Here is a 27,373-nt window from a genome sequence, read left to right on the forward strand (position 1 = left end):
TGGGAGTGAAGCGGATATGTGGGACTGTATGAAGGCTGGCCCAGGCACTGTACAGGTCTTTCGGAATTCATAAGATGGGCCAGACGGCAGTGCGCTGGATAATAAGTGTTTGTGTGAGTGTTTACTGACAGAGCAAGCGAGGGAGCGCGCCGGAGAGGCGTAAGGGGTAAGAGATAACCGCCCTCTCTTGAATTTTACACGGGAATTCTCCACTGCTGGTTTTCCTGGGATAGGTCGCTTATCTTTGCTTTAGTATTAACTGAAGCCTAAATCACTTTGCTGCGACATTATCGGACGCCAACGCTCTATGGGAGGCAATTCTTACATTTACATTTTCTGCACTGCAGGTTCATTCTGATGGGCTTTATATTCTTTGGTTTTAGTGGAGTCTTTATTAAATATTAATTATTTAATACATTAACTGGACTTGGCAACTGACTTTTTTAATAAAATAACTTTACAGAAAGACATTTTAATCATGGTTTCTGGTATCTACAATAAAGTTTAATAAGGAAAATATGCATTATAAGAAATAATCGTCGGTTTTAGTTAAAAAATTTATGTAATGAAGAACCAAAAAGAATCGGTTCAGTTGATGGGATGGTGTGTAGTGACTGAATGTCATTTGTATGTGTATTTGTTGTGATGTACAGCAAATAAATATCAGTCAACGGCGATTAGGTAAGAAATTCTTAAGAAATGCTTATCAATCTCACTACTTATTAGTTCAATAATGTGATAATAAGAATATGCAGTTTGCTTCTAGTTGTGTTTCTGCAATTCTTGTCCGTTGAGTTTTCTTTTTTTTTGTAAACTATACCGGCAGTCTCTGCCTCGCACCCGTAGCCTCCAGGACAGGCTCCGCACCCCCCACAACCCTAAATAAGATAAGTGGTTATAGAAAACGGGTGGAGGATAGATAGATGGATGGATGGATGGTTGGATATATCCATAATTATTCTGGTCATATAATGTATTTGCTGTTCTTTGAAAGTCATCTGGCTTGTGGCTTTAATAATCTAAGAATCAAAGGAATGCCGAACTGAGAAATGTTCTGGCGTAATTTAAACACTAGCAAAGTATAATTAGATTTAATTATCTCTGTATAAAAACATTATTGTCATCGACGGAGCAGGAGAAAAATACTTATTTGTCAGGGCCATGTTTGACTGCTGTTGGCCCTTTGGGGGATTCAGCATCCTTTGACTAATCTTTCAATGTCCTCTTTTAGTTTTCTTTATAAAAAGCAGCTCCTGCTCTGTTCTCCTACATGGGCTGCTTTTGAATTTGTGAGTGGTTTGGCACCGATGTTCAGGAATCTGTGTGGGCAGAAAAGGAAACAGGAGACATACTCTACGGAATATGTGTAGTTGCTTGTGTGTTATATCAAATTTATGTGCAGATATGGGGGAATGAATTCAAATTAAGTATTTGTGTTCTTTGTGAAGAGGTGGAAATAAGCTACTTAAAGTGGCAAACTTTTATCATTGTTATGTGTAATATCTGATTATGCAGCCGGTGAGGGACACAGACTGTGCTGGATCCATAGTGTTTATTGCTATATTGAAGTCATTTTGCACGTAAAAAGTTTACTGCAGATATTAATGAAATGGTAATCAAAACGCGACACAAAAATCTAAATGACCCAGCAACCCAGATATGGAAGAAATGGGGCAGAAGTGTTGTCACTGTTGCCTTGTGACAAAGGTGACATCTTGCAGGATAAGGGCTTATTCCTTTAGTGAAAATGATGGGATGCTGAACACCTTTTTCAGGAAGGACCGAGGGCTTCAGCCTTTTAGCTGCTCTCTCTCCCCTGTAGTTTTCACAACATTCCTCTGAATTCATGGATCCCACATCATACTGACCTCACTGAAGTGACAGGAAATTGACATTCACTTATTTACTGCTACACTATTTCCTCAGTGACATGCCAGCTGCGGCAGCACATCCCAACAGCAAGGTGCTTCTATACCACAGCAAGGTGCTTCTACACCACAGTAAGGTGCTTCCTCTCTGAGGGCACCTATCAGCTATGCAGTTCGAATAAACATTGTTTTGGTCGGGGCTGGAGCCGGCAAACCACATTTCATTATTTATAGGTTTGACAAGATTAGTACAAAGTGTGTTACAGTTAGGCATTGAGCTGACACTCTGACAGGGAGGCCTGCTTTGCTAACACTCTGACAGGGATGCCACCTTTACTGACACTCTGACAGGGAGGCCTGCTTTGGTTTGGCAATGAGCTGACACTCTGACAGGGAGGCCTGCTTTGCTGACACTCTGACAGGGAGACCTGCTTTGCTGACACTCTGACAGGGAGGCCTGCTTTGGTTGGCAATGAGCTGACACTCTGACAGGAGGCCTGCTTTGCTGACACTCTGACAGGGAGACCTGCTTTGCTGACACTCTGACAGGGAGGCCTGCTTTGGTTTGGCATTAAGCTGACACTCTGACTGGGAGGCCTGCTTTGGTGAGGTATTGAGCTGACACTCTAACAGGGAGGCCTGCTTTGGTTTGGCATTGAGCTGACACTCTGACTGGGAGGCCTGCTTTGGTGAGGTATTGAGCTGACACTCTAACAGGGAGGCCTGTTTTGGTTTGGCATTGAGCTGACACTCTGACAGGGAGGCCTGCTTTGGTTTGGCAATGAGCTGACACTGTGACAGGGAGGCCTGCTTTGCTGACACTCTGACAGGGAGACCTGCTTTGCTGACACTCTGACAGGGAGGCCTGCTTTGGTTTGGCAATGAGCTGACACTGTGACAGGGAGGCCTGCTTTGCTGACACTCTGACAGGGAGACCTGCTTTGCTGACACTCTGACAGGGAGGCCTGCTTTGGTTTGGCATTGAGCTGACACTGACAGGGAGGCCTGTTTTGGTTTGGCATTGAGCTGACACTCTGACAGGGAGGCCTGCTTTGGTTTGGCATTGAGCTGACACTCTTACAGGGAGGCCTGCTTTGCTGACACTCTGACAGGGAGGCCTGCTTTGGTTTGGCATTGAGCTGACACTCTGACTGGGAGTCCTGCTTTGGTGATGTATTGAGCTGACACTCTAACAGGGAGGCCTGCTTTGGTTTGGCATTGAGCTGACACTCTGACAGGGAGGCCTGCTTTGGTTTGGCATTGAGCTGACACTCTGACAGGGAGGCCTGCTTTGGTGAGGCATTGAGCTGACACTCTGACTGGGAGGCCTGCTTTGGTTAGGCATTGAGTTGACACTCTGACAGGGAGGCCTGCTTTGGTTTGGCATTGAGCTGACACTCTGACAGGAAGGCCTACTTTGTGGCATAAATTGGACTTTGAATGGTCATTTACTCAAGCTATATATCATTCTTTTCACACCTGTATGTAGATACTTTGCAAAGCAGGTAGCATAATGGTCTAGTGGGCAATGTACTCATTGTTAGATTGTCCCCAGTTGGTTTACTCTGAGTCTGTGGTTTGTAAGACAAATGAAATTAACGTGGGGCTTGAACCCAAGTGATAGAGGCTTTGCATCAAGGCTTTCTGGGGGCTCCCTCTGGCCGTGGTTTCCAGTTTGTAATTATACATTTCCCGCAGTGCTCTGCGTACTATCGCTGGCCACCCTGTACTTTCTGCACGACGTGGGGTCCTTTTTTGAAAAATGTTGTATCTATTTATTAAAGGAATTATTTTATAAATCGACTGGTGATTATGAATGTCACTGTCCGTCCAGTTCTGGCCAGAACATTAAGAAATTAAATGTTCTGCAAAATGTAGAGATTTTCTTAGATAGACCAGGATATTCCAACCCCCCTTGAGCCCATTCGCCTGCATCCCCTGACTGATGTCCTGCGTTTGATTCAGAGCCCCTGGCCACCGCTCCCAGGACTATTAATGCTCCACTGTTGCTTCTTTGTCTTGAATGGGAGAGGCTCCAGGCTGGAGTGCAGCCCCGTGCTTCTGCTGTCAGCACCATTGTTTGGAGCCAGACTGACAATGACACTCTGTCATAACACTGGGTAGGGGGTGTGTGTGGGGTGGGGGGGGAGGGTGTACGTGAAATGTCATGATGAAATGTGTGCCCACTGTGTGGTAAGCGGGAAGAGGGGCCGAACGGCCAGAAAGCCGGAGGGGGGGGGGGGGGGGGGGGTGAAATGAATCACAGTTACCACAAGATGCCGTTATCGTTTTAGATAACAGCGTCATTATTTAAGGTTGGCATCCTGGGCCAGCAGGTGGCGCTGCGTCACACCTACAATTTCACGGCAAAGAGGTGCTTATGGAAACAATAGCTGAATAAATCAATAACTTACGATAAAACCTGAGGTGCAACGTACAAAATTAAAACACAAGTATAGAGTTTTCATAGCTCTATATTACAATACTAATGATAATGTTAGCAATGCTTTTAGCTTCGAAGGCAATAATTACTCCAAAAAGCTTTCGGTCCAAATATGTTTTTCTCTTTGTTTTGTAGCTCTGAGCCGCATGATCAAGACAATTTCGAGCAGGACAGGACAGCAGCGGGCCAGTCCCATCAAAGATGCTTTCGCTGGTTTTGAAACTAGCTCTGGCTGAGCTGACAATGTCACTGCTGTTGTCGAGGGGAATGTACGCAATCGAAGTCCCACTCGATTGTAAGTCCTTTGCTGATATACCTGGAATTCACATCGCTTTCCACTTTAAAACCAAATAACTTTCTGTCAGCAGCTAGAACTCCTGAATGCATAACGCAGTTCCACATGAGTGGTTTCCAGTCTGACCGATGGATTGACAGACTATATATATTTTTTCATACGCTGTTGCAATAGTCAAATATTTTCTCAATATAACAATGTCGGTTGTGAGTAGCTGCGATTTATGCAGACATCGCCTCATACTGAGAACAGGACTGGAATACACAAGTTCCAGAAAATGCACGTGTATTTTATAGTTTTTTATATATTGTAAACTTTGTATCATGGAAATATTTGAAATATATTTCCATCATATGTCAAGCATTTTAATACAGAATGTTTTTTTTTTCCAAATCAGAATTTTTTAAAATACATTCCAAAATCTGGTGTGTGTGATTTTGGTAAAATATAGAACGTAAAGGCTTATTGTCAACCTCTTAATATTTTTCATTTAAATATACTATATTGCTTAATAATTAAAAATACGGTGTTAAATGCTAAGTATATTAGCAACATATTTTCAGGTATGATAATACTCGTACTACATCTGACACATACAGGAACCTCTTCTGCTGCTCTTTATTTTTTTTTTTGCTTCACCTAAAATACAGTAAAACACAGTAAGTTCATATAAACCTGTACATGCAGTCACTTTTTTCACTAAAAGAAAGCACTTGTAATACCCATAGGTAATGTCTTATAATTGAATCTAGATATTTAAATGTGTAAAATGTGTATAAACATGGTGTGCTGTTTTGAGGTGACACATTGCCCCCCCCCCCACCACCACAGTGAGGCAGCCCCCCACCATTATCAAACAGTCTGTGAAGAACCACATTGTGGACCCCCGAGACAGTGCCGTGGTGGAATGTGAAGCCAAGGGTAACCCAACGCCAACGTGAGTCTGCCCCGATGCGTCACATCACTTCTCGATTTTGCCTTCGTCTGAGGTTCTCTCATCTCAATCTCCTTGCCCTCTTCCACAGTGGATTATGATACATGGCTTTTGGTCAACCTCTATTAACTAGTGATGGACAAAATGACGCTTCATGGACCATTTCGTGTATTTTTTGACCCTACCAGATAAAGGGGTTGACAATCTTAACCCATAAAGGGCCAGTGTATGAGCAGGTTTTTGGGACAACCTTTGGGTCAGCTGTTCAAACACAGGCATGAAGACTTGGTACTCGGTACTCCAGCCAATCGGTACTCTAATTAGTAATCTAATTAGGGAATTGCACCGAAAACCTGGATACACACCAGCCTTTTCTGGATAAGATTAGCCACCCCAACACTAGATGGTGCTTTTAGTTTGCTTTTGAGCATGCCTCATGCCCTTTTTTGAACAGAGAGCACCATCTAGTGGTGGTCAAAAAATATAGCGAATGGTTCAAGAAGCGTCATATTGTCCTTCACAACAATTAACCAACCATGGAGCTTGTTGTGGTAATCAACACCTACCCCTGCATTTATTGACAGATTCTCATGGCAGCGGAACGGGAGATTGTTCCAGCTGGGGAGGGATCCTCGTGTGACGATGAGAAGAAGATCTGGCACTCTGGACATCGCCTTCTATAGTGGGCTGGCACCCGAGGACTATGAGGGAGAGTACCAGTGCTTCGCCAGCAACATCTTTGGGACGGCAGTGTCCAACAAAATCCTGCTTCGGGTGTTCAGTGAGAAGCCACACCTTATCGACAGAGAAAACACACACACAACCATCAGATATTCCTTTTTAGTAGTTAACTTACCTCGATCTGTAAAGAATTCTTTCAGCGCACTGCAAGAATCTGAAGGATATCTGGCTTGGCCAGTAAGTCTGATCCTACCTCTGTTAACAATTTCCAGAGTCTCCAGTGTGGTCTAGAGAGATTCTAGAGCCAGTGGTGATTAACCAGGGACTCCCTCTGATCCTGCCGTGCAACCCACCCCCCTTTTTCCCTGAGCCACACATCTTCTGGATGAACAATAGTAAGACCCCCGGTTAAAATATTTCAAAAGATCCACATCTGTCCATCTATCTGCATACTGATACAGTCGGCTTTTCTGCTTTAGCTTTGGTTCCAGACCCAGTTATGATGCCCATTTTGGAAGATCGCAGGGTGTCACTGGGCTTGAATGGAGACCTGTACTTCTCCCACGTCCTCGTCAATGACTCCTGGACCAGCTACAGCTGCAATGCTCGCTTTGCCCAGACAATCCAGCAGAAGAATCCCTACACCCTCAAAGTGCTCACCAGTGAGTGTCCCCGACAAACCTGCAAACGCATACATCAGTGTCAGCACCTCCAAGCTTGGCAGATGGGGAAATGATGTATATTCTATGGTTTGACTCTAGCCAAGTTGTCCCCAGTAAGCACGTGACATGCATGCTTGAGGTCTGTTTCATTTTTTTTAAGTCCATTTTTTTGCATCAGTGCTTTTCTTGTGTTAATAACTAACTTGTCTTACCTGTTCACAGGGAAAAAAATTGCAGTTATTTCTGGTTTTCTGAGTCAGCAAGTTCCAAGTTCAATTTCTAAAGCAACTGCCTTTTCAACACAAAAAATCTGTCATTTTTACAGATATGAATTATATAAGCACTGGTTACCAGCTATTTGTAGGGTTTTTTTGGTGGCTGCCCATATCAACTTTATATTTTATTTTCTTTATGATAATATCATGCCACCATATCATGAGAATGTGTATTTTTATGTAGAGCGGTTTGCTAAATTCCCTCTGTGTAACTTTGACTGGACTGAATTCTTTTGTTCACTACAGCACAGCAAGGATGTCAGTTTTAAACTGATAAGAACATAAATTTACAAGCAAGAGGTGGCCATTCGGCCCATCAAGCTCGTTTGGGGAGAACTTAACTAACAGCTTAGAGTTGTTAAAATCTTATCTAGCTCTGATTTAAAGGAACCCAGGGTTTTTGAGTTACACTAGCAGGAAGACTATTCCACACTCTAAACTACATGCTGTGTAAAGAAGTGCTTCCTCAAATTTGTAACCTTAAACTTTAATGCATTTGTATCTGTTGATGTAACTAAATGGTGATTTGGTGTAATTCAGTTCAGTTTTTATTTTCTCCAGGGTCCCCACAGAGTTTGTAATTATATCTAAACCAGCAGCCTTTGAAATACAGGTGATATCCTGCCTTTGAACTATAAGCTTGTACCTTATATAGACTTACATGCAGTTTGACTTAGTGGTTAGTTATTGGTGTTTGACATTGAACTGTAATGAATAAATATAACATGAAGCAAGGCTCAGTGACCTCAAGTTATATAAGTTATATATTCAAAATTAATAATATGTCACAATTGTATCTAGTTAGCTGGTGCGTAGAGAGGGAGACTAACGCAATACTGCAACATGCTTTTGTCGTAACTTTACCCTATTAACTAATAACTTGCAGCTGCCACTGTACAGCTGCATGTCTGCGCTTTTTAATCTTCATGTTCCTTACTTACGTTCTGCTTTCGGAACATGGCGGATCATCCCTCCCTGTGCCATGTCTCCCCTTCTCTCTCAACACCCCCTTGTATGCTTTTGATGGGCCTGCTGTTGTTTCATTGCAGAGGTACCTTAAAATGACACAGCAGGCCTCCCCATCTCAACCACTCTGACTTGCACAGTGGTGAGTCTGCAGTCCTTCTGCTGTTTTCTTTTTAAATTTGTTCAGCACTTTCTAACCCCCCCCCCTCCCCCAGCTGTTCTAACACTGACATCTAACAACACTTACTTCTCCCACGACTATCTGCATGTGTGTCTGGGACAAGCTTGGAGGGAAATGAGGCAGCTGCATAATAGAGTCTTGTAGTTTGTGACGTGTCTTTCGTTTAAAATTATTCTTGAAACAGGGTGAGAGGAACAGTTGGAGTAACATTTAACTTGACGTTTGCTGGCTCATGTCTCAGGTGGGGCCTCACCCAAGGTGTTCAGTCTGATTTTGCATTGTTAGGCAACCGAATGTGCAAGAAAAACGTTTCTTGTGGTACTTCAGACGAAACACCGTTTGAAATTTTTGCCATTCGACAATGTAGTATTACAGTTGTACAATTGGCTGAAGATCCAACTCAATTTATTTTTAAAACCCAGCATATATGCACAGTATCAAACATTGTCTCCACTATCCAGATGACTGTTCCTGTCATTGACGTCTAGGCTTATGGCATTACGTGATCCAGCCCTGACACCTTGGGGGAGCATGCGGGAGGAGGTGCTGATAGAGGCATTACATCACTGTATGTAGACCCCCGGGTCCTGACAGGGGCGGCACACGCAGTAAGACAGGCTTCATTGTGCTGCCAGGCCGTAAGAAGCAGCACCTCAGCAGACAGTGTTAGACTGTCCCTGAAGGGCCAGGGATTGGGGTCCGGTCACACCAAGCGTCACACAAACCCTTTCTTTGTCACAACCTCTCAGGCACCTTTTGTCTCCAGTCTAACAATAAGTCTATAGATTGTGGTTGTAAAACTATATGTGTGAGAACAAGGTATTATATATGACCGTGAAGTTTCAAAGCTGCTCACGTCACATGTGCTCGATCTATGATGTCACGCACAGAACATCCAGTCAATATCCATCATTAATTTTCCAGCCGTTTATCCTGTTTGAGGCTGTGACATGAATTTACACTAACGATGGACGGCATGTTTCTGGAAATTTTACTAAAAATCGTTTTTTTAAAAAAAACAAACACAGTGTTTCGACTGATTCTAGAGAAACAAATTGGCCTGTAATGGCCAACAGTAAAATTGCCTAATCTTTCTGTTTTTATAGGGTACCTATAGTACCAGTCAAATGTTTGGATATACCCATAGAAAAGTTTATTTGTACTATTCTCCACATTGTAGAGTAATAATTTTAAAAAGTATTAATCTAAAAAAATAATTTGGGGCGTGGCTCTGTGGGCTGGGCCTCAGAAGGTTGCCAGTTCGAATCCTGTGGTTGGCAGAGTGATGTCACCGTTGGGCCCTTGACCAAAGCCCTTAAGCCCAGCTGCTCCAGGACCGGCTGACCCTGCTGTCTCCTCTATGCCAGTTTCATGAGGTGGCCTCCTGGGACGCTTTTCCCATGTGATACGCCACTATCACTCTCCAATGTAGGCAGCTTGGCATGATCAAACTTTTGACTGGTACCGTACATTATTAATGCTTAATAATTGTATTAGTGTAATTTATTGTGTAATTGCTGACTAACAAACTCCAAAATAATTTTTCATTCTTTGTGTACTAAAAGGCGTACTATTTCTACACACCGGTTAGTTAAGATTTTAGCAAAGATTTCACTGAAAATTAAATGAATGGTCAGATTTTGAATCTATCCTGAACCCGACAAACCTGATTCGTCACCTGGTTACGTAGAGAAGCAGGTGTCCTGTCCCGGAACATTTTGCTCAGCCTGTGACTGTGAAGGATTGATCTCACATCCAAGCCCCTGGGATATGAAGGCCTGACATGTGCTGTTAACTGTTAGCTGAAGTATGACAAATGGGTGTTTGTCTGTACCGAGAACGTCAAGATTGTACTTATGGTCTTGCCAACCTGCCTCCCAAGAATGAACTTGGGTGCAATGAATCATGGGATGGATCTTGTTTGGCAAGGATGCAACTGATGTATCATTGATATTTGGGACGGGACAAGAGCGACATCTGAGGATTTTTTCCGTCCTCCGTACTGCTGTTCTTGAGTATTCAATCTGGTCTTCGTCAATGGACGATGACGTAAAACGGGTACATGAGACCACAAGTAAGGTCAAATCCACACCCACTGTGTGCCGCCCTTCCTGTTCCACCTACAGCTCGTAATGTGGCTGAGAAGGTTCCCAGCTTCCTGTCTCCACGCGGGACGGTGAGCTCCAAAGTGGTGCTGCGCGGGGAGCAGCTTCTCCTGAAGTGTATTGCAGCTGGATAGTGAGTCTGTGCCCTCCGTTCTCTATCACGTGATCCGCTACACAAACACGTAAACAGGTGCTGTTCTGCCTTTGCATGTTATTTACCCTCATAGGTGTCAGTCCACATAACAGGGAATCTCAGAACGTCCTCGTAGCATCTAAGCAGCCATTGAGCACCGTCTGACAAATTAAGCCCACAGTGTTACCGGCAGATGAGAATCAGATGCTAGTTGTAAACACTGATAAGTAGCGTGACCAGGAAATCAATGTCAGGGAGGAGACTTTGAGTGAGGACAGGATTTGTAAGCTACCATTTCAATTAAAAGAATCTGGATTCCACTTAAGGCCTGAGTTCTTGCTGTAATCATGCATGTCTCACTAATGTTAATGTGTAACAGCCTGATGAGTCTTTCAATCAAGAAGACAAACCAATCGAAGCACAAGAAAAACTGAAATAATTGTTTGGTCGAGCACAGGAGCGTTTCAGTGTTAAAGTAGTTTGTAAATCCTGAAGTAGCTCAGCGTGTCCCTCCCTGACGTGGGTTATCTGCTTACCCTGTGGTAACTCTCCTCCTGTAGCCCCACCCCTGTCATCAGGTGGTCAAAAAACGATGGAGATCTGCCTACGAGGAAGGTGAAGCTGGAGGATTTCGGCAAGACGCTGCGCATCATGTCCGTGTCGGATGAGAACTCGGGGGAGTACGTGTGTACAGCCACCAACAGGATGGGCTTCATCACTCACACCGTCAATGTCCGTGTTCAAGGTCATTGGCACCAGGCTGTTTCTTCCTTTGCGATTTCAGAGGATGTCCTGTGTTACGAAAGTGGATATTTAATATTAAATATGACCCATGCACAAGCGAAATATTATTTTTATTGCTGAGTCCAATTTTGTTCTAAATGAAAAAAAAAGTCTACGGGTTGTTATGTTAGTTTCAAAATTACTGACTTCAGTGTTAAGCCAAGCAAAATTTCTACAAACTCTTTGGTACTTTCGTTATTTCTTGTTTAACCTAGTTGCCTAATATTCGATGCTATAAGCTGGAGGTTTCCCTCTTATCTCACTCTTTCCTTCTGTTCCCACAGCGCCTCCAACCTGGGTAAACAAACCAACAAACCTGGTACTGACTGCAGAGAAGAATGGACGACTACTGTGCCGAGCCAATGGCGACCCAAAGCCAACCATTCAATGGCTGGTCAACGGAGAGCCGATGGAGAGTAGGTTGCCTGGGCTAGGGAAAGTTGACTGACAGTAGGCTTTCTGGTTAATGAAATTCGGATTCAGAGTCAGTTTCCTCTGAGGAAGAGAATGACAGGTTTTCTGTGAAATGGAGAGTGTATTGAGAGCAAATTTGCTGAGGAAAAATGGCAGCAGGTGTTCTGAAAAATGGAAATTAGATGAAAGCGGGTTTACTGGTCAAGACAGGTTTGAGTTAGTGTCGTCAGTGGCAAGTATATTTGAAGTAGGTAGTAATGTTTGCACAGAACAGACTGGTCACCCAGTTGACAAACTGGGAGATGCTTCATTCATTTTCCCTGTGGTACTTATGAAGATGCCCAGCCCAACCCCCGCAGACAGGTGGTCGGTGACACCCTCACACTCAACTCCATTCAGATGGGGGACAGTGCCGTATACCAGTGCAACGCTTCCAATGAGCATGGCTACTTACTGGCTAATGCATTCATCAGCATTCAAGGTAAAACGGCTATCCCCACCTTGTGGTTCTGTGCTACATGGGTGTATGTTTCTCTCTTTTGCATTAAACTGTACAGCTGTATTGTCTCATCTATACTCTACAGTGAGTACTAACAGTACTCACTGTACTGAACTGTATGACGATACCTCTGTTTCTCCAGAGGTGGCGCCACGCATGGTGGGCCCCAGGAATCAGGTGGTCAAGGTGATCGAGAGCAACCGCACCTTTCTGTACTGCCCCTTTTTTGGCTCACCTTTGCCTGAGTTGAGATGGTGAGTGTTTAGGGGATGGGTCACATGAGAGCACTGGTCGACCAACTGAGACATTTTGGTGAATGTAAAAATGCAGTTGATGTCATCATTAGCACATACAAATTCACACAATTGTTCTTCTGTCTGGGCACTGTGTGGGCTGGGGTGTGTAGGGTTAAGGATGGGCTGACCATAGGCATGGATGGTGGCCCATACAGATCGTATCCCAACGGCACGCTGGAGATCAGGCGTGCACGCATAAATGACCAGGGCTCCTATAGCTGTGTGGCCAGCAACTTCCTGGGCCGGGCAGAAAATCAAGTACACCTGGAGGTCAAAGGTCAGTCATAGACAGCAGCAAGTGTCTCTGTATTATCAAGCAATTCATTTATCTATCTATTGTCTTTTCATTTATCCTGTCTGGGTTGGAGAGATCTCAAAAACAGAAAATTAATCAAATTAATGTTACCTAAGATTTAACATTCAGAATAAAATAAGTAATGCATTCAGAAATAAAGGGTTTGTTTGCATGGAATTTGCAGTGATGTGTGGACGGCCTCGCTGTATTCCGGTGGGTTCCTTCCTTTTCTGTGAGCGTTTGTCTGCATGGAATTTGCAGTGATGTGTGGACGGCCTCGCTGTATTCCGGCGGGTTCCTTCCTTTTCTGTGAGCGTTTGTCTGCATGGAATTTGCAGTGATGTGTGGACGTCTCTCTTAGCTCATGTGCTTGAGTCTCCAGGCTCACAATGACCCTAGTTGTTTAGGTGGCTGTGCAGAAAAGATGAATCAGAATAAGTTTGCAAATTTCTGAATACATCTGTCCCATTTCCAGTTGTGACGGTTGTATTTCCTTTTGACTCAGAGCCCACAAGGATGATCCGTCCACCTGAGCACCTGAGGGCAATTCGGGGGAGTTTGGCGCGGTTCGAGTGTAAGGTGAAACACGACTTCTCCCTGCCCATCACTGTCTCTTGGTTAAAGAATGGCCGACACCTATCGCTTGGTTGGAGGTGAGCCCTCATGTGCCCATGTGTGTGATACACGTTAACGCACAGTGCTGATTCACACCAACTATACCAGTGTACGTTCATATTTATATTATATAGTGGATGTTTTTGTCCAAAGCGATGTACATCACAAACATCCATGAATCTAATTTTGGTCATTAAAAGTACTTGTGACTTACATGTAGTTTGATACACAACTCTACTGTATTTGCAGTGGACCAGTAAATATTTTAATATTAATTCTTTTTTTTTATTCTATTCATTCTTTAATTTTTAAACGAATATGTCCAATAAATAAATAAATGAACAAACAGAGCATTGTGCAAAATTCTTAGGCAGCCAAAGAAAATTATGTTTAAATGATCTTTATGTTGGTAAAACTCAAAGCGCGTCAGCTTAGCCATTCCGAAACCTCTGCTAAAGCCACCCCACTATTCCGGGCAGCCATACAATACAGACATCTAGCACACCTCACATGACTAGTCAATATTTCATTGACTTTCTCAAACGATTACATTAGCTGATGGTTTTAATTTAATAAACACATGGAAAGGCTGAGGTGCTCCTAAGGAGAGGTTTGGGATCCGAAGCGGCGTTCATGTAGATATCCAACTAGATAGAAGAAACTTTTTGGAGAACAGAATAAAATTTTATCCGTGCTCCTGTTGTTCTTATCTTCTCTTCTGCGTCTCCTTCATAGGCTGAGGAGGGAGGATGACTCCCTGACCATCCCCAATGTCCACAGGGAAGATGAGGGCAACTACAGCTGCGTGGTCAGAACGGAGCTGGACAGGGTGTCTGCCTCAGCCCGCCTTATCATTTTGGGTACGCAGACACATATGCAGACACACTCTGACACTCTCAGACTGACACTCTCAGACTGACACTCTCAGACTGACACTCTCAGACTGACACTCTCAGACTGACACTAACACTCACACACAGGCACCTATAATAAAGACACAGACAAGCATTCATGGAAGCATAAACTTTTAAACACAGTAACAGACCACATCAATGTTATCTTATCAAATTTTATGTTACCAATAACATTTAGAACTTTTGTAAAATCATGGAATTTCTTACTCTGTCCAAATCGTCTGCTAATACTGTTTGTTTAATTGCCTTTTCTTTGCACTGCATTTCTTCTCATGGTGCTTTCATTGTTTATTATTTACTGCTTACTGCCATTTTTATCTCTGTGCTCTACTTTTTACTGCCAACATCATGGAGCATAGAAGCTGAAGGCTAAATCTTATTGAATCTGTGCAATGATAATAGAGATATTCGATTCCATTACTAGAGAGTGTGGTAACAAGGTGTAAACTTGTGTGGTCTTTCAGGCGTAATTCCAGAATATGGCTGTGATTCCAAGATAAGATGCGTACTGTTGTAAAGGGCTGGCAGTGAATCCGTGTTGTAGATAAAAGCTGGATTTATAATATCTCCCTTCAGACCGGCCAGACCCCCCCACAGACCTGGAGCTGTCAGACCCAACGGAGCGGACTGTACGACTCACCTGGGTGCCTGGATATGATAACCGCAGTCCCATTAAAGGTAACCTCCTCAACTCCACCACTGCGATGAGGACGTTATACAGATGTAGAATGTTTGGTGTTACATGGAGACAGAGGTGGGTAGTTCAGGTCCACAGAGTAAATGCATTGTAATACAGTACAGCTAACCTAACAAACATCATAGTTTAGCCTAGCCTACCTAAAAGGTGTTCAGAACACCTCAGCCTACAGGTGGGCAAGAACATCGTCATAAAGCCTGTGTTATAATAACGTGATGAACACCTCCTGTAATTTATTGAAAAATGTACTGAAAATGAAAAAGAGAATGGAACTGGAATACCAATCATAATGTCAAAATATGGTAACCGGGGCCATCGTAACGCCGGCCATCGTAACATGGGGAGCGTCTATTCAGTTCACATGCCTGAAGCCATAAGAGATCTTCGGCTTATTTTTGCTCCATCAAAAATCTGTCTTTTTCTCCATCCTTATTTTATTTATCTTCTTTTTATCTAGAGTTCCTGGTACAGTACGAGGAGGACTACTGGGAACCGGGCTGGTGGAAGAACCTGTCCAGTTACCCAGGCAACCTCAACTCCGTCATCCTACCACTGAAGCCCTTCATCAACTACCAGTTCCGGGTGTTTGCCGTCAATGGTATAGGCCGAAGCCTGCCGAGCCGCCCATCCCAGCGTTACCAGACGAGCGGCGCTGGTGAGTTCAGAGCAGATGATGGCATGTCAGCACCATGTCCTCACAGCTGTGCCTACACCTCATTTAGATTGTATGTGTGTGTGTATATGTATAATTTTATCTATCTATTTATCTATCTATTTATCTATCTATCTATCTATCTATCTATCTATCTATCTATCTATCTATCTATCATTTGTCTGTTTCTTCAGCTAGCAGTCTGCTTACTCACAAGCATAATGTTGGTTAGCGTTTATAAGGATAAATGCTCCACCGTGTTTTCTTCTTGGTGCGTGCTGTGTTTTTCAGCACCTGACGTCATCCCGACAAACATCAGAGGAGTGGGAACCTGGAAGACGAGAATGGATATCAGATGGGATGTAAGAGATGAAGGGGAGGGATCTGAAAAGTTACAGCTCTACAGTTATCAGAACATTAGAAGACGCAAATAGTTTTAGTGAATCCGGCTGTGCTCCTGTGTTGTGTGCAGTGACGTGAGCATTTTATAGACCATTGTTTGCATGTGGTATCTGTGCGATGCAACTATGTATTACATGATATACGGTCACCGCCATTGTAAAGTCACATGACCCGCCCACCATTTAGCAGTAGCTGCACGGACGATAGATCATGACACAACCACAGCACATCACGTCACTTATCCTGCCTAGTACATTCCTTAGGTCTTACACAGGAGTTTGTCTAAATAATCAAAAGTCAACCAGTAGTTCTCCTGAACTCTGGATCCTGGTGTTTTCTGCATTTTTAGCTGCTAAACCAACTGATACTATGGAGCTTGCAAAGTCCTGAAAATATTTTTTTTATCTTATGCACACAAGATATAATTTGACTTTGGCACATAATATATATTTTTTGTGCACACAAGCTGAACTTAAAAAGCAATGATCTCCAACCCTGCTCCTGAAAATCTACCTTTATTATCTCCCTTTTACAACTAATGTTGTATACTATACCACAATGAACTGCTTAAAGCACAATATACTTGACGTGTCTTAATTTTAGAGTTATTAGTCCATTTATTCCAGTCCATTATATATTTTTTAGTACAATATAAACGCTACTGGCTAATGGTGGCCAAACTGCCCACTGTCACAGAGTCGGTACATCATCTAACATGGCGACACCCACAAAAGCACACATATAAAGGTCATACTTCTCAAAATCAACAGGATAGGATTGAAATATATAAAACATGGAATTGCTGATAGCCCACTGGTGGACTAAGACTTTTATCCTTTACTCACTGCCGTCGGGCAGGCCTTGCAGGACACAGAGAGGAACGGTCCTCGCCTGCGATATTTAGTCTGGTGGAGACGGAGGGACTCGCGGGAGGAGTGGAAGAATGCCACTACATACTGGCTGAGATACACCATCTACGATGCAGACACATTCACGCCCTACGAGATCAAAGTGCAGGCCGTCAATGACTTTGGGCTGGGTCCTGAATCCAACATATTCATCGGCTACTCTGGAGAGGACCGTCAGTATTGATTTTAAGATGATGATGATGATGAGGACAGTGTCATGTTTGTGGGTTAGCTACCTGTTCTAGCTCTGTATGCGTAAAACTATCTGCATATTCGTCGTAGGTTTTTTGCAGATACTGTGAGCTGCTTCCACAGTGTGTTTTATGTGACCTGGTGTCTCCAGCTGCCCTTTGCAGCTACGTACAAGGAGAATTATTTTCCTAGAAGTATAATGTGAAGATGTGAAGATCTCAATGTAAGTGTTTAGGAAATATAGCTAAGACTTGGCTTTCACAGGTCCGATTGCAGCCCCAACCGATGTGCAGGTGTCCCAGACGGACAGTACCACGGCTACTGTGCACTGGAATCCTGTACCTTTCAAAACCATAATGGGTAATCTCAAGGAGTACAAGGTGGGTATTGCTTACATTTAGGTGCTTAGATAATATTGAGTGATAAGCGTCAATGATACATCACTCTGCACAGAGTATGGCCTGAAAATAAGACACAAGGTGTTTCTCAATACCAAGAATGCATAGATCATGCTTGTGTTCTTGGGAAGAACAAACTTGGGGAGCAATGAATCATGGGATTGGTCTTGTTTGACGAGAATGCAGCCCATGTATCCTCGATATTTTGGGGCGGGACAAGAATGACATTCTGAGATGTTTACCATCCTCTGTACTTCAGCTGCTATTATTGGAACTGGTCTTTGGCAATGGAAGACGACATAAAACGGGTACATGTCAAGTACGCATGTTGAGAAACAGTCACTATTTGTCTCTATTGTCGTAGTCATGTGATCATTGCAAGTGACCTTCAGAAACTATTGCTGCACCTTCATGGTTTACAAGATATTCAGATAAATATTTATATTCATATTCAGTTACTTATTTTAGTATATATGGTAACAAGGCTATACCATAAAGCTTGAACCAGTCCTTAAGTGTAATACTGGACTTTGTATACAAATTTTGCCCACCACTGGTTGAGGCTTTACTGTATCCACTGGGTAAAGAGTTATCCCTCTGGCAGGCATACTACTGGAGAGAGAGCAGCCAGCTGAGATGGCTTGGTGTGAGTCGGGAGAAGAAGTCCAGCGGCTTTGACAGCACCAGCTCCCTTCCCATGGGGGTGCTGACAGGCCTTATCCCATACAGCAACTACAAGATGTACATGGTTGTGGCCAACTACCGTTACGAGGGACCACCCAGCAGCATCATTGAGTTCCAGACAAAGGAAGGTGGTGAGCTGAGGAATGAGTCAAAATCTGTGGGTGTGGGGGGAGTGTGCAGCCAACCAAGGGGAAGGGGGTGAGCCTGGCCGAGTGGTTGTGGGAGTAGGAAGGCTGCTCAGGACGTTACAGTGTCCTCATCATCGCCCACGTGATGCTGACCTTTCTCTTCCTGCTCTTCTGCACAGTCCCAGCACGTCCCAGGTACTTCAGGGTCCAGCAGAGACACATGGATACCCTGTACTTGGACTGGGATCGGCCAGCCGAGCCCAACGGCATCCTGACTGGATACACGCTCAAGTACCAAGTTGGTGCGTCTCATGCCATAGAAATGAGGGGTGCACAAACTATGGTTGCAAAATGTAAGATTGTGATTATTTGAAATTCCAAAATAAAGGAATTTGCCAAATTTATACAGATTGCTTCTGGCCGTCATAATACGCCCCTCGTTAATGTTTGAGGCGTGCTACAAGTCTGCTTACCAAATTGTGGGTGTAAGAAAACATCCATGTAGTACCGAAAAGCCAGCATCCAGACAAATGTTTCCGCCTGTCACCTAAAGCTCTGGTGATTATTCTCTATGCACACATATATCACAACATGATACCATGCAGCCCTGGCACAAATTAAAGCCGACTAACTCAAAGAAGTAGGGAAGCAAATGAAGGCAAAATGGAAAGATTCCATACACAGAGCAGCCCCTTGTATAGTACTCTACTTAATATAGTCAGATCGGTCTGGTAGAACCTATGTTCCTCCCTTAGTGAATGGGACCAGAGCCACCCGCACACAGCTGGACTTCCCACCCAACACGACCTACTACTCCATGCATCGCCCCGACCGCTACACCCGCTACAGGTTCTCCCTGGCAGCGCGGACGCAGCTGGGGATCGGGGAGTTCACCGTGGAGGATTCACCGCTGTTCACCACTGAAGGTGAGGCTGGACACTCCGTGGTCAGCAATGATGGCGATCATAGCATTCTTAATAAATCTGGACTAGTGGAAATGCTTGCAAATTCGATCACTCTCTTCCAAGTCAACTGTGAATGGCAGCAGTGTGCCGAAAGTCGCTGAGGGGCAGGTGCTGAAAGCCATTGACACATATATTAAAGGGCCGCTCTGTACCATTAAAGGGAGGTGCTGAAAGCCATTGACACATATATTAAAGGGCCGCTCTGTACCATTAAAGGGAGGTGCTGAAAGCCATTGACACATATATTAAAGGGCCGCTCTGTACCATTAAAGGGAGGTGCTGAAAGCCATTGACACATATATTAAAGGGCCGCTCTGTACCATTAAAGGGAGGTGCTGAAAGCCATTGACACATATATTAAAGGGCCGCTCTGTACCATTAAAGGGAGGTGCTGAAAGCCATTGACACATATATTAAAGGGCCGCTCTGTACCATTAAAGGGAGGTGCTGAAAACCATTGACACATATATTAAAGGGCCGCTCTGTACCATTAAAGGGAGGTGCTGAAATTAGTTTGGCCAAAAGCGGCAGTTCAACCTTTTCTTTTATTGGCCAGTATCAGATATGGTTGCTTTGCCTAAAAGTTCACCATCCCAGAGTCTCTTCACTGTTGAAGATGTGACTGGTGTTTTGCAGGTGTCATTTTAAAAAGCTACCCGCTTAGCAGCTGTGCGGTACCTGCCTGTCAGACTAGAGACTAGATGAGACTAAACTTTAATCTAATAGGACTCTAACTTCAAGATGTAATACATTGCGATGAGAGGGAAAGGTAGCTGTTGTGTTGTTTTAATCTTATTATTTTGGTTACATGAAACTGAAAAACAGAAACGGTAATATAGACATGGAGGCATGTTTGTATGTTCTGACTCCTTGTGTCTCTCTGCTAACGTGTGTGATGGAAGCCTTCACCAGGGAACAGGTGGACATCGCCACCCAGGGCTGGTTCATTGGACTGATGTGCGCCATCGCTCTGCTGGTGGTCATCCTGCTCATCGTCTGCTTCATCAAAAAGAGCCGAGGAGGAAAGTACCCCGGTAACTGTATCTTCAGCTGAACCTCCATAAAATGCATGATCCCTGCTCGACTTGGGGTAGAACGAACTCGTCGACTTTTTGAACGCGTGATGTAAACAGATGTAATGGACTTAATACGTTTGCCGAGTGTGTAATTCTCTTCCTTTGTGTCCCTCCTCAGTTCGGGATAAGAAAGACCTCCCGTTGGATTCACTGGATCCAAAGGATCTGGATGGATCTTTTGATTACAGGTTGGTCACCTCTCCTGATTTAGAAGTAAGATGTTGGTGGACTCTCTCAGTAACTTTATCCGATTGTCCCTCAAAATAGACTGTTTTTCAGGAGAGGTCAATGAGCACTACTCCAAACATAAAGAAATTTAAAAATGCATTTTTTGACATATCCAATACACAGGAAACACTCTTAAGGTACTGCAGTGTCATCTTGCAAGCCCCTAGTAAAGTACAGGTCTGTACTGATCTTCAGGCTTCTTAACTAGTTTACCAGTGTCTAAACTCTCTTTCAGCTGTAATAATCATCCTACATCCAAGCCTTATCTCAGTAATTGAAATAGTAATTATTTGTAAGACAAATAATTTGCACTATTTTGATAAATATTCATATTGATCCGTATACCCATCATCCATCCATCATTTTAATAATCAGTTACCAAACTAATGTTATGTTGATCTGGAACCTACCCAGTGAACATGTGAAATGCTGGAAATGGTCTCTCCATCACATAGACACAGGCACACGCACACAGACACGCACAGACACACACACACGCACACAGACACTCACACAGACATGCACACACACACACACACACACACACACACACACACACACACACACATGCATGCACACACACACACACACACACACACACATGCATGCACACGCACGCACACACACACACACACACACACACACACACGCACACTTTTACACTAGGAAGATTTTACATCTGCTTTAAGAAATACACAGAACATGTGCGACCCCACAAATACAGGAGAGAGGGATTTTGAACCTGCACCCCCACTGGTGTTGAGCAGTGATGATACCTGCTTCTCTAGCTTGCTTCAGTCCCCTCACATTCTTCAGTCAGCTGCTTTTTGTACAGCGCCCCCTATTGCCATTGTCCCAAACTTATGTGAGACGCTATTTTCTTTAGAGAACGTGAAACAGCTTGTTTTACACAGTGAAGCATTTATGATGATTGGGTGAAGATAAATTCAGGTATTTGGGGTGAAATATTGCGATAATGAGAAGCCGTAGAAGCCAGTCATACCCGAAAGACTGGCGAAAAGCGGCTTGTCATCCACTAAAAATGTAAAAACATCACTAGTTTCAGGTGTCAGTTAAATGAAATGCAAAATGAAATGAGCAGGATCTTTAACAAATTCTGCATCTTGTAAAAGTTAATGTATTAGAAAAAGGCATTTTCTGTGCTGACAGAGGCTATATTAGACCATAAGAACATCCCTCAGTACAGTCATGGTCGCTGTTTCTCCACCACTTAGCTCTTTCTTTCTCCATCTCTCTCCTTTTCTGCTCCATGTTCCGTTTTTGTGTTTTTGCTTCATTCTCCATCGGACTGATGAAGGTCTTTTGAAAGGTACGGAAGTAGCGAAATGTCGACATCATAATTCAGCTAATTGGCATTAACACCAAGATGAACGTTAATTAATCTGAATTTATGCTGCCAGGATTAATCAATTAATAATTAATCCATTAATCACTGAAAGGCCATTAAGTAACATTCCCGGAGTTGGGGGAAACAGCACACTCTTTCATTCCGATTTTGACTTCCTGTTTTGTGCAAACAGAATCACAAGCCAAAAATAAAGTTCCAGGATTGGGGGATTTGAAAAGGACACTTTCAAAGTATTATGTCATTGAAGGTCTAGAAATTTCACGCAATAAAGTCTGTTGTTATTCTAATGCATCCTTTAGGATAAACCGTGTCCCCACCCTTCCTTATCCCAAACGGTACGTATGGCCCCCTGCAATTAATAAAGTCACAATGTGAGTCATTCTCATCATAGAGATAATCGATTAAAACAACAACAACACATTCAATTGCGTGTGGAGTTTCCAAGTGAAACTCGATCCATCATCATGTGTGTCCACCATCTGGTCAAATAACACTTTTGGATTCCAGTGCTGGTATTATGAAGGGAGACAGTGGAATTTTTAAGTATTTTCAACAGACATTTACATGACAAAAAATATATATATATCTGCTCTGTTAGATTATTTGGTAACTCAATACAACCTGACTCATGATTAAAATCAGCCTGATTCAAGGCCAAACTAAAGCTTATGTTTTGGATCATCACTCTGGCCTGGCAGGTGGTCCCAGCTGGTTATGCAACACGTGACATTATAAAATGTCTTTAAAACCTGTAAATCATCTATCGTTCATTATGACGTTATGCTTGCATTACAACAGAACCACACAGAACATAAAAAAAATCTGACTGCTATGAAACAGACAGTCTGTTTTCATCATGAGATCAGGGTATTAAATAGGAAATGATTGTTCTGCTTACTAACCACAGTAAATATTTATACTGCTTCTGTCTTGAAACTAAAAACCTGCTGTTATCAGTATTGTAGTATTTTTCTAATTCAAAATGGGGTTGTTGTTGCTTCATAACCAGCAGGTAGTTAGTAAAAAATGAGTAAAGAAAAACTAATCGTGTTGAAAATATTCACTCTGCATATCGGACAAGGTAAGTCCTCCCAGACCTTTCTGAACGAAAACAAGTGGTTCATGAATCCCTTTGCCCCTTCTGCTTCTCACCCCGACCCATCAGTGAGGAGGACAACAAACCCCTGCGGAGCAGCCAGATATCCCTGGACGGCATGGTGAAGATGCAGGAGAGCGACGACAGCCTGGTGGACTATGATGGTGGCGATGGCCAGTTCAATGAGGATGGCTCCTTCATCGGCCAGTACGCTGGGAAGAAGGACGATAATGAGACCAACCTGAGCTCAGAGGCCACTTCCCCCATGAACGCCATCTATTCGCTGGCGTAGACATGGGGTAGGCCACCACCTGGCTGAGTGGCACATACACCAGCGCATACTTATACATTGTGATAGGAGATGTGAGTCATCGGAACTCATGGTGGATGGGATTTACCATGACCTGTCAATCAGCAACTGCATAACAAGGATTACCTACTAAATAAATAGCATGACATGTATTAGTCAGTATCAGTGACTGACAGCCCATGGTGGTCCCACGCTCCGTGGGTTATGAAGCCTCTTTGCCCTCCTTACACCGTCACTATATACCCAAGAAAACTAAAGAGTCCAACCTCTATCCATCTCCTGTTGTCCTGTTTTTCAACATCGGAGAAGTGCTGTGCATTTCACATTCATTTTCTTCATCTGCAAGGCATATCCATCCATCCATCCATCCATTTTCCATACCGCTTATCCTTCTGGGTCATGGGGGCTCATCACAGGACACACTCACACACCATTCACTCATACATGCACTCCTACGGGCAGTTTGGTAACTGCAAGACGTATCTTTCACTACAACATGGAATCCCAGCATTATATACCGACCGCCACATAAACATTCCAATGTTTCATGATTTGTCAAAATGTAAAGTTACTAATCTGATAACTGTTTATTGAATCAATTGTCTTAACATGTAATGTAACACAGTCACAGTATCATTATAAAAGCGGGATATTCCAAGTTTCCCTAATATGCATGGAGTAATCTTTTAGACACTTCGTAGACACTCTTTTACACATTTCAAAAAACGTGATTCAAAGTAGAGTAACTGTGAAAAAAATATCGCTTTATTTTAAAAGTTAATTTTCACTTCTTTTTTATCATCTCCGTTATGTTTGTATACTGTTATTTGTGTATGTACATATGTTCCGGTTACGGTTAGACAGATGATAGATGGGTACAATGTATCCAAGGTTGGTCATTCAGGCTCCACAGCAGTAAATGGAAGAGCAGCTGTGTAAATGTCATCTAAAAGTCTTAATATTTCTGGATTGTGGCATAAAACCCAGCAAACTTGTTCGTAATTATGCCTCATTTTAGTATTTTAATGTTTGCTTGTCTCACGAAGAGCCCAGTTGTCCTACATGTGAGCAAAATAATTGAATTCTGTAAAGAAAATAATTAGTCGTACCTGTGAGTGACAGTGTCATTTATTTTTGTTAAAGGTGTCAGTAAAGTAAGAAGATATGACTAAGAGGAGTGCATGCTGGTGTGTGCACATTCAGTCCTAAGATCCAAGTTTACTATTCTGGTGATTAATCGTAGCGTATCTATAGAGTCTCATGCACATCTGTCATGGCTGTCTGCCAATCAAAGACCTTCCTTTGTGTTTCTCAGCAAAATAAACAGCGACCAGGGACCCAGAATCCACAGGTACCGGGTATTACATATAAGGTTCATATGAAGTTGATTAATGCCAACACTAATTCTACTTTACATGGGGGGTGGGGATAAATGTATTTATCGTGACATTCAGAAAAAGAGAAGATTGTATTTCCTGTTATGTATTTAAGGGCCTGATAGAGGAAAAGACGTGGGTAACATTTCCATTAGTCTTAAATTCATTTGCAGTGTAGCATATTTGGTCCTGTTTCCTTACTCTGATCGCAAATCATCTTTATTCACAGAAAAACATCCTTTCTTTGGTACTACTTGGAAATATTGATCCATGGTGTTTGTCTTTTCTGTTGACCTACATAACATGTTAGTCTGTTCTTAAATGTCACAGATCATTTTTAGTGCAAACGGTAAATTAATGTCATGAATTAATATAATATAACGGAATATCAGGAAGCATGTCGGATGTGGTCGTTTGAAATCAAATTGTATGTGTTTAACATCTTAACAGGTTTATGTCTGAAATTATTTTTAATTTATGATGCTACAATACAGTGCTCTATGGACATGTGTATATATATCATTACATTGTCTGTTTTATTATACAGAGAAGTATGGTGCCTAAAATTATGTGAAACATATAAGTGTCAATGCCAGTATGAAATAAGACAACAAATTTCTGTTTAAAAATGTACACTACAAGTTAAAATGTACATTTTATTATTTATACTCCAGTCACTTTTTTACATTTATCACTTTACCATACTTTTGTGAACATTTTGTAAACTTACGATATACCTATAAATTATGACAGTATACTGAACTTGCAACACAAAATGATGATGTCAGATCTATACTTCTTGCCCATGTGTTCCTGTTTCTCAGCCTTTCTCTTTTCTTGTATCCACTCCTCCTCTGTCTTATCTCCCCTTATCTTCCTCCAGCCTTCATTTGACAGTAAATTATTAATTAATATTGTTAATGTAAGTTTATTGTGTTAGAATTCCACTAGCCGTGCTCAGGTGTACCAGAACTGTACCGTATCAAAGTGCAGGCCTGTCTGTTATCATTTTCAGATCTATAGCTTCAAAAGTTGCAGTGAAAAGCATATTTTGTACCATGCACCGCCGTCGTTTTCACTGGATAAAGCCTGTGTACGGATAAAACTGTCTGAATTGAAATAAACGTCATAATTTTGGAATGTGTATTGCTTCAACAAAATATTAAATGTAGTTTGTTTTCAGCCTTCAAAGTAAAGTGCAATGAAATGTTATCTGGGGTAACACTGTTAATGGCAAATGGCTCACAGTGTAAACAGTCGAGCACAGCAAGTTAAATGACTGGTGTTTGGAAAGCATTATTTCATAAAGCATAAACAAGCTTGTGAGAGCTGCAGTTCCTTGACTGACAGTCCCCTGGGAGGCAGATCTTAAAGCAGCTGGATTCTTGTGGATGATTTTCTGAGAGCTGAGAAGTGGGATCTAAACGCAGAGCGCGGTCTGCGGGCGGAATGGGGCTGGGTGGGACACAGCAGCAGGAACCTGTAGCAAAGGGTTTGATTGACGGTACTGCAACACTGCCAGCTCCTACTTCACGAATCATACTGTCATAAAGGACAAAATAATAGATTTTCCAACAAACCTGAAGAGAACAAAAAAGTGAAGGTGACAGACACCTCTGCCGATATGATAAAACGGTAATTAGCACCGAGTGCAAATCTAAATACGATGTCGTATTTTTACACGACAATTACATATAGAAATCATAGATATTGTAAATGTTCCTTAGGTAAAATAGCTCAGCGTACTCCCAACAATATAAAATGCTGTGAAATACTGCTGTCGAATGTACGAATTTTCTTTCATAAATTGCAATTTCCCGCTAGAGGGGGCAGCTGACCATGGAAATATACAAGAAAAAAAAATCAAATCTCTTGTAACTGAAAGCGAGGAAAATTAACATCTATGATGCGAGCGTTGTGATGTTCATACGTACAAGTGACAGTTATGTGGCAAACATTAGAATTCTGAATTAATAATGTAACATTTTGTGTATAACATGATTCCCAGACAAGGCGGATGTATCACCGCTTGCGCTGCGACTTGGATACTGGCTGGATGACTGAAGTCAATTTTTGGCTTTTATTCTTTATAATTTTTGAAAATAAACAAACACGGACAAATTAAAACTAGAATTCAAACCTGATTTACTTGGGCCTTAAATTTTCCAATATATCAGACATACTTAGTGTTACACAATATAAATCAGCGTCTATGCGCACCTGCTGAAATGAACATAGGTCAATGTACACATGCTGCAGATTTAGTTCAAACTGATAAAGAAGGGCAAAGTTTACTGCTACAGTGTTAGATCGGCCGACTGCAGTTGAAAGGTGGCAATATACAGACCGGACTTAGGCATGTTGATGTGGCATGATACAGACAGACTGCGATATGTTACTTCAGTTTCCATTTTGCAAGAGTACAGTGACACGAAGCTGGGGTGGAGAATCACGTGGCGAGAATGTGGATCGATTTGACACCATGAGTAAAGAGCGGGGCGGACAGCATGATTTTTTTTCCCCCATTGCATGT

The 27,373-nt window shown here is 42.6% G+C and overlaps 1 protein-coding gene across 5 annotated transcripts; it reads left to right on the top strand.

Moving 5' to 3' along the window:
* Positions 1-25,984, top strand: LOC125745148 (neurofascin-like). Of its 5 annotated transcripts, none has more exons than XR_007398584.1 (27): positions 1-166; positions 4,447-4,606; positions 5,438-5,543; positions 6,125-6,321; positions 6,494-6,616; positions 6,701-6,883; positions 10,432-10,543; positions 11,104-11,288; positions 11,611-11,742; positions 12,078-12,221; positions 12,382-12,493; positions 12,646-12,812; positions 13,336-13,483; positions 14,181-14,305; positions 14,936-15,037; positions 15,514-15,711; positions 16,000-16,070; positions 16,969-17,191; positions 17,475-17,590; positions 18,213-18,423; positions 18,600-18,722; positions 19,176-19,346; positions 20,288-20,419; positions 20,580-20,649; positions 20,813-20,866; positions 22,358-22,393; positions 23,224-23,319. XR_007398584.1 is itself a non-coding variant. In XM_049017686.1 (27 exons), the coding sequence occupies exons 2-27, from the start codon at positions 4,513-4,515 to the stop codon at positions 23,444-23,446; spliced, it is 3,516 nt and encodes a 1,171-aa protein (XP_048873643.1). In that variant the 5' UTR covers positions 1-166; positions 4,447-4,512; the 3' UTR covers positions 23,447-25,984. The 5 variants fall into 5 exon arrangements, 4 of the variants coding, with proteins under 4 accessions (XP_048873643.1, XP_048873645.1, XP_048873644.1 ...); XM_049017686.1 differs by lacking the exon at positions 20,813-20,866 and adding an exon at positions 22,008-22,019 and having other exon boundaries at positions 23,224-25,984; XM_049017688.1 differs by lacking the exons at positions 20,813-20,866; positions 22,358-22,393 and adding an exon at positions 22,008-22,019 and having other exon boundaries at positions 23,224-25,984.
* The last annotated feature ends 1,389 nt before the right edge of the window (positions 25,985-27,373 follow it).

Source organism: Brienomyrus brachyistius, chromosome 6 (genome assembly GCF_023856365.1).
Source record: "Brienomyrus brachyistius isolate T26 chromosome 6, BBRACH_0.4, whole genome shotgun sequence".
NCBI lineage: Eukaryota > Metazoa > Chordata > Actinopteri > Osteoglossiformes > Mormyridae > Brienomyrus > Brienomyrus brachyistius.

What these genes read in the sequence shown, in the direction of transcription:
- LOC125745148 (XM_049017686.1), top strand. Translation starts at nt 4,513, where the DNA reads ATGCTTTCGCTGGTTTTGAAACTAGCTCTGGCTGAGCTGACAATGTCA. An exon ending in AAGGGTAACCCAACGCCAAC is followed by an intron (nt 5,544 to 6,124) that starts GTGAGTCTGCCC and finishes ATTTATTGACAG; the next exon opens with ATTCTCATGGCAGCGGAACG. An exon ending in ACCGCTGTTCACCACTGAAG is followed by an intron (nt 19,347 to 20,287) that starts GTGAGGCTGGAC and finishes GTGTGATGGAAG; the next exon opens with CCTTCACCAGGGAACAGGTG.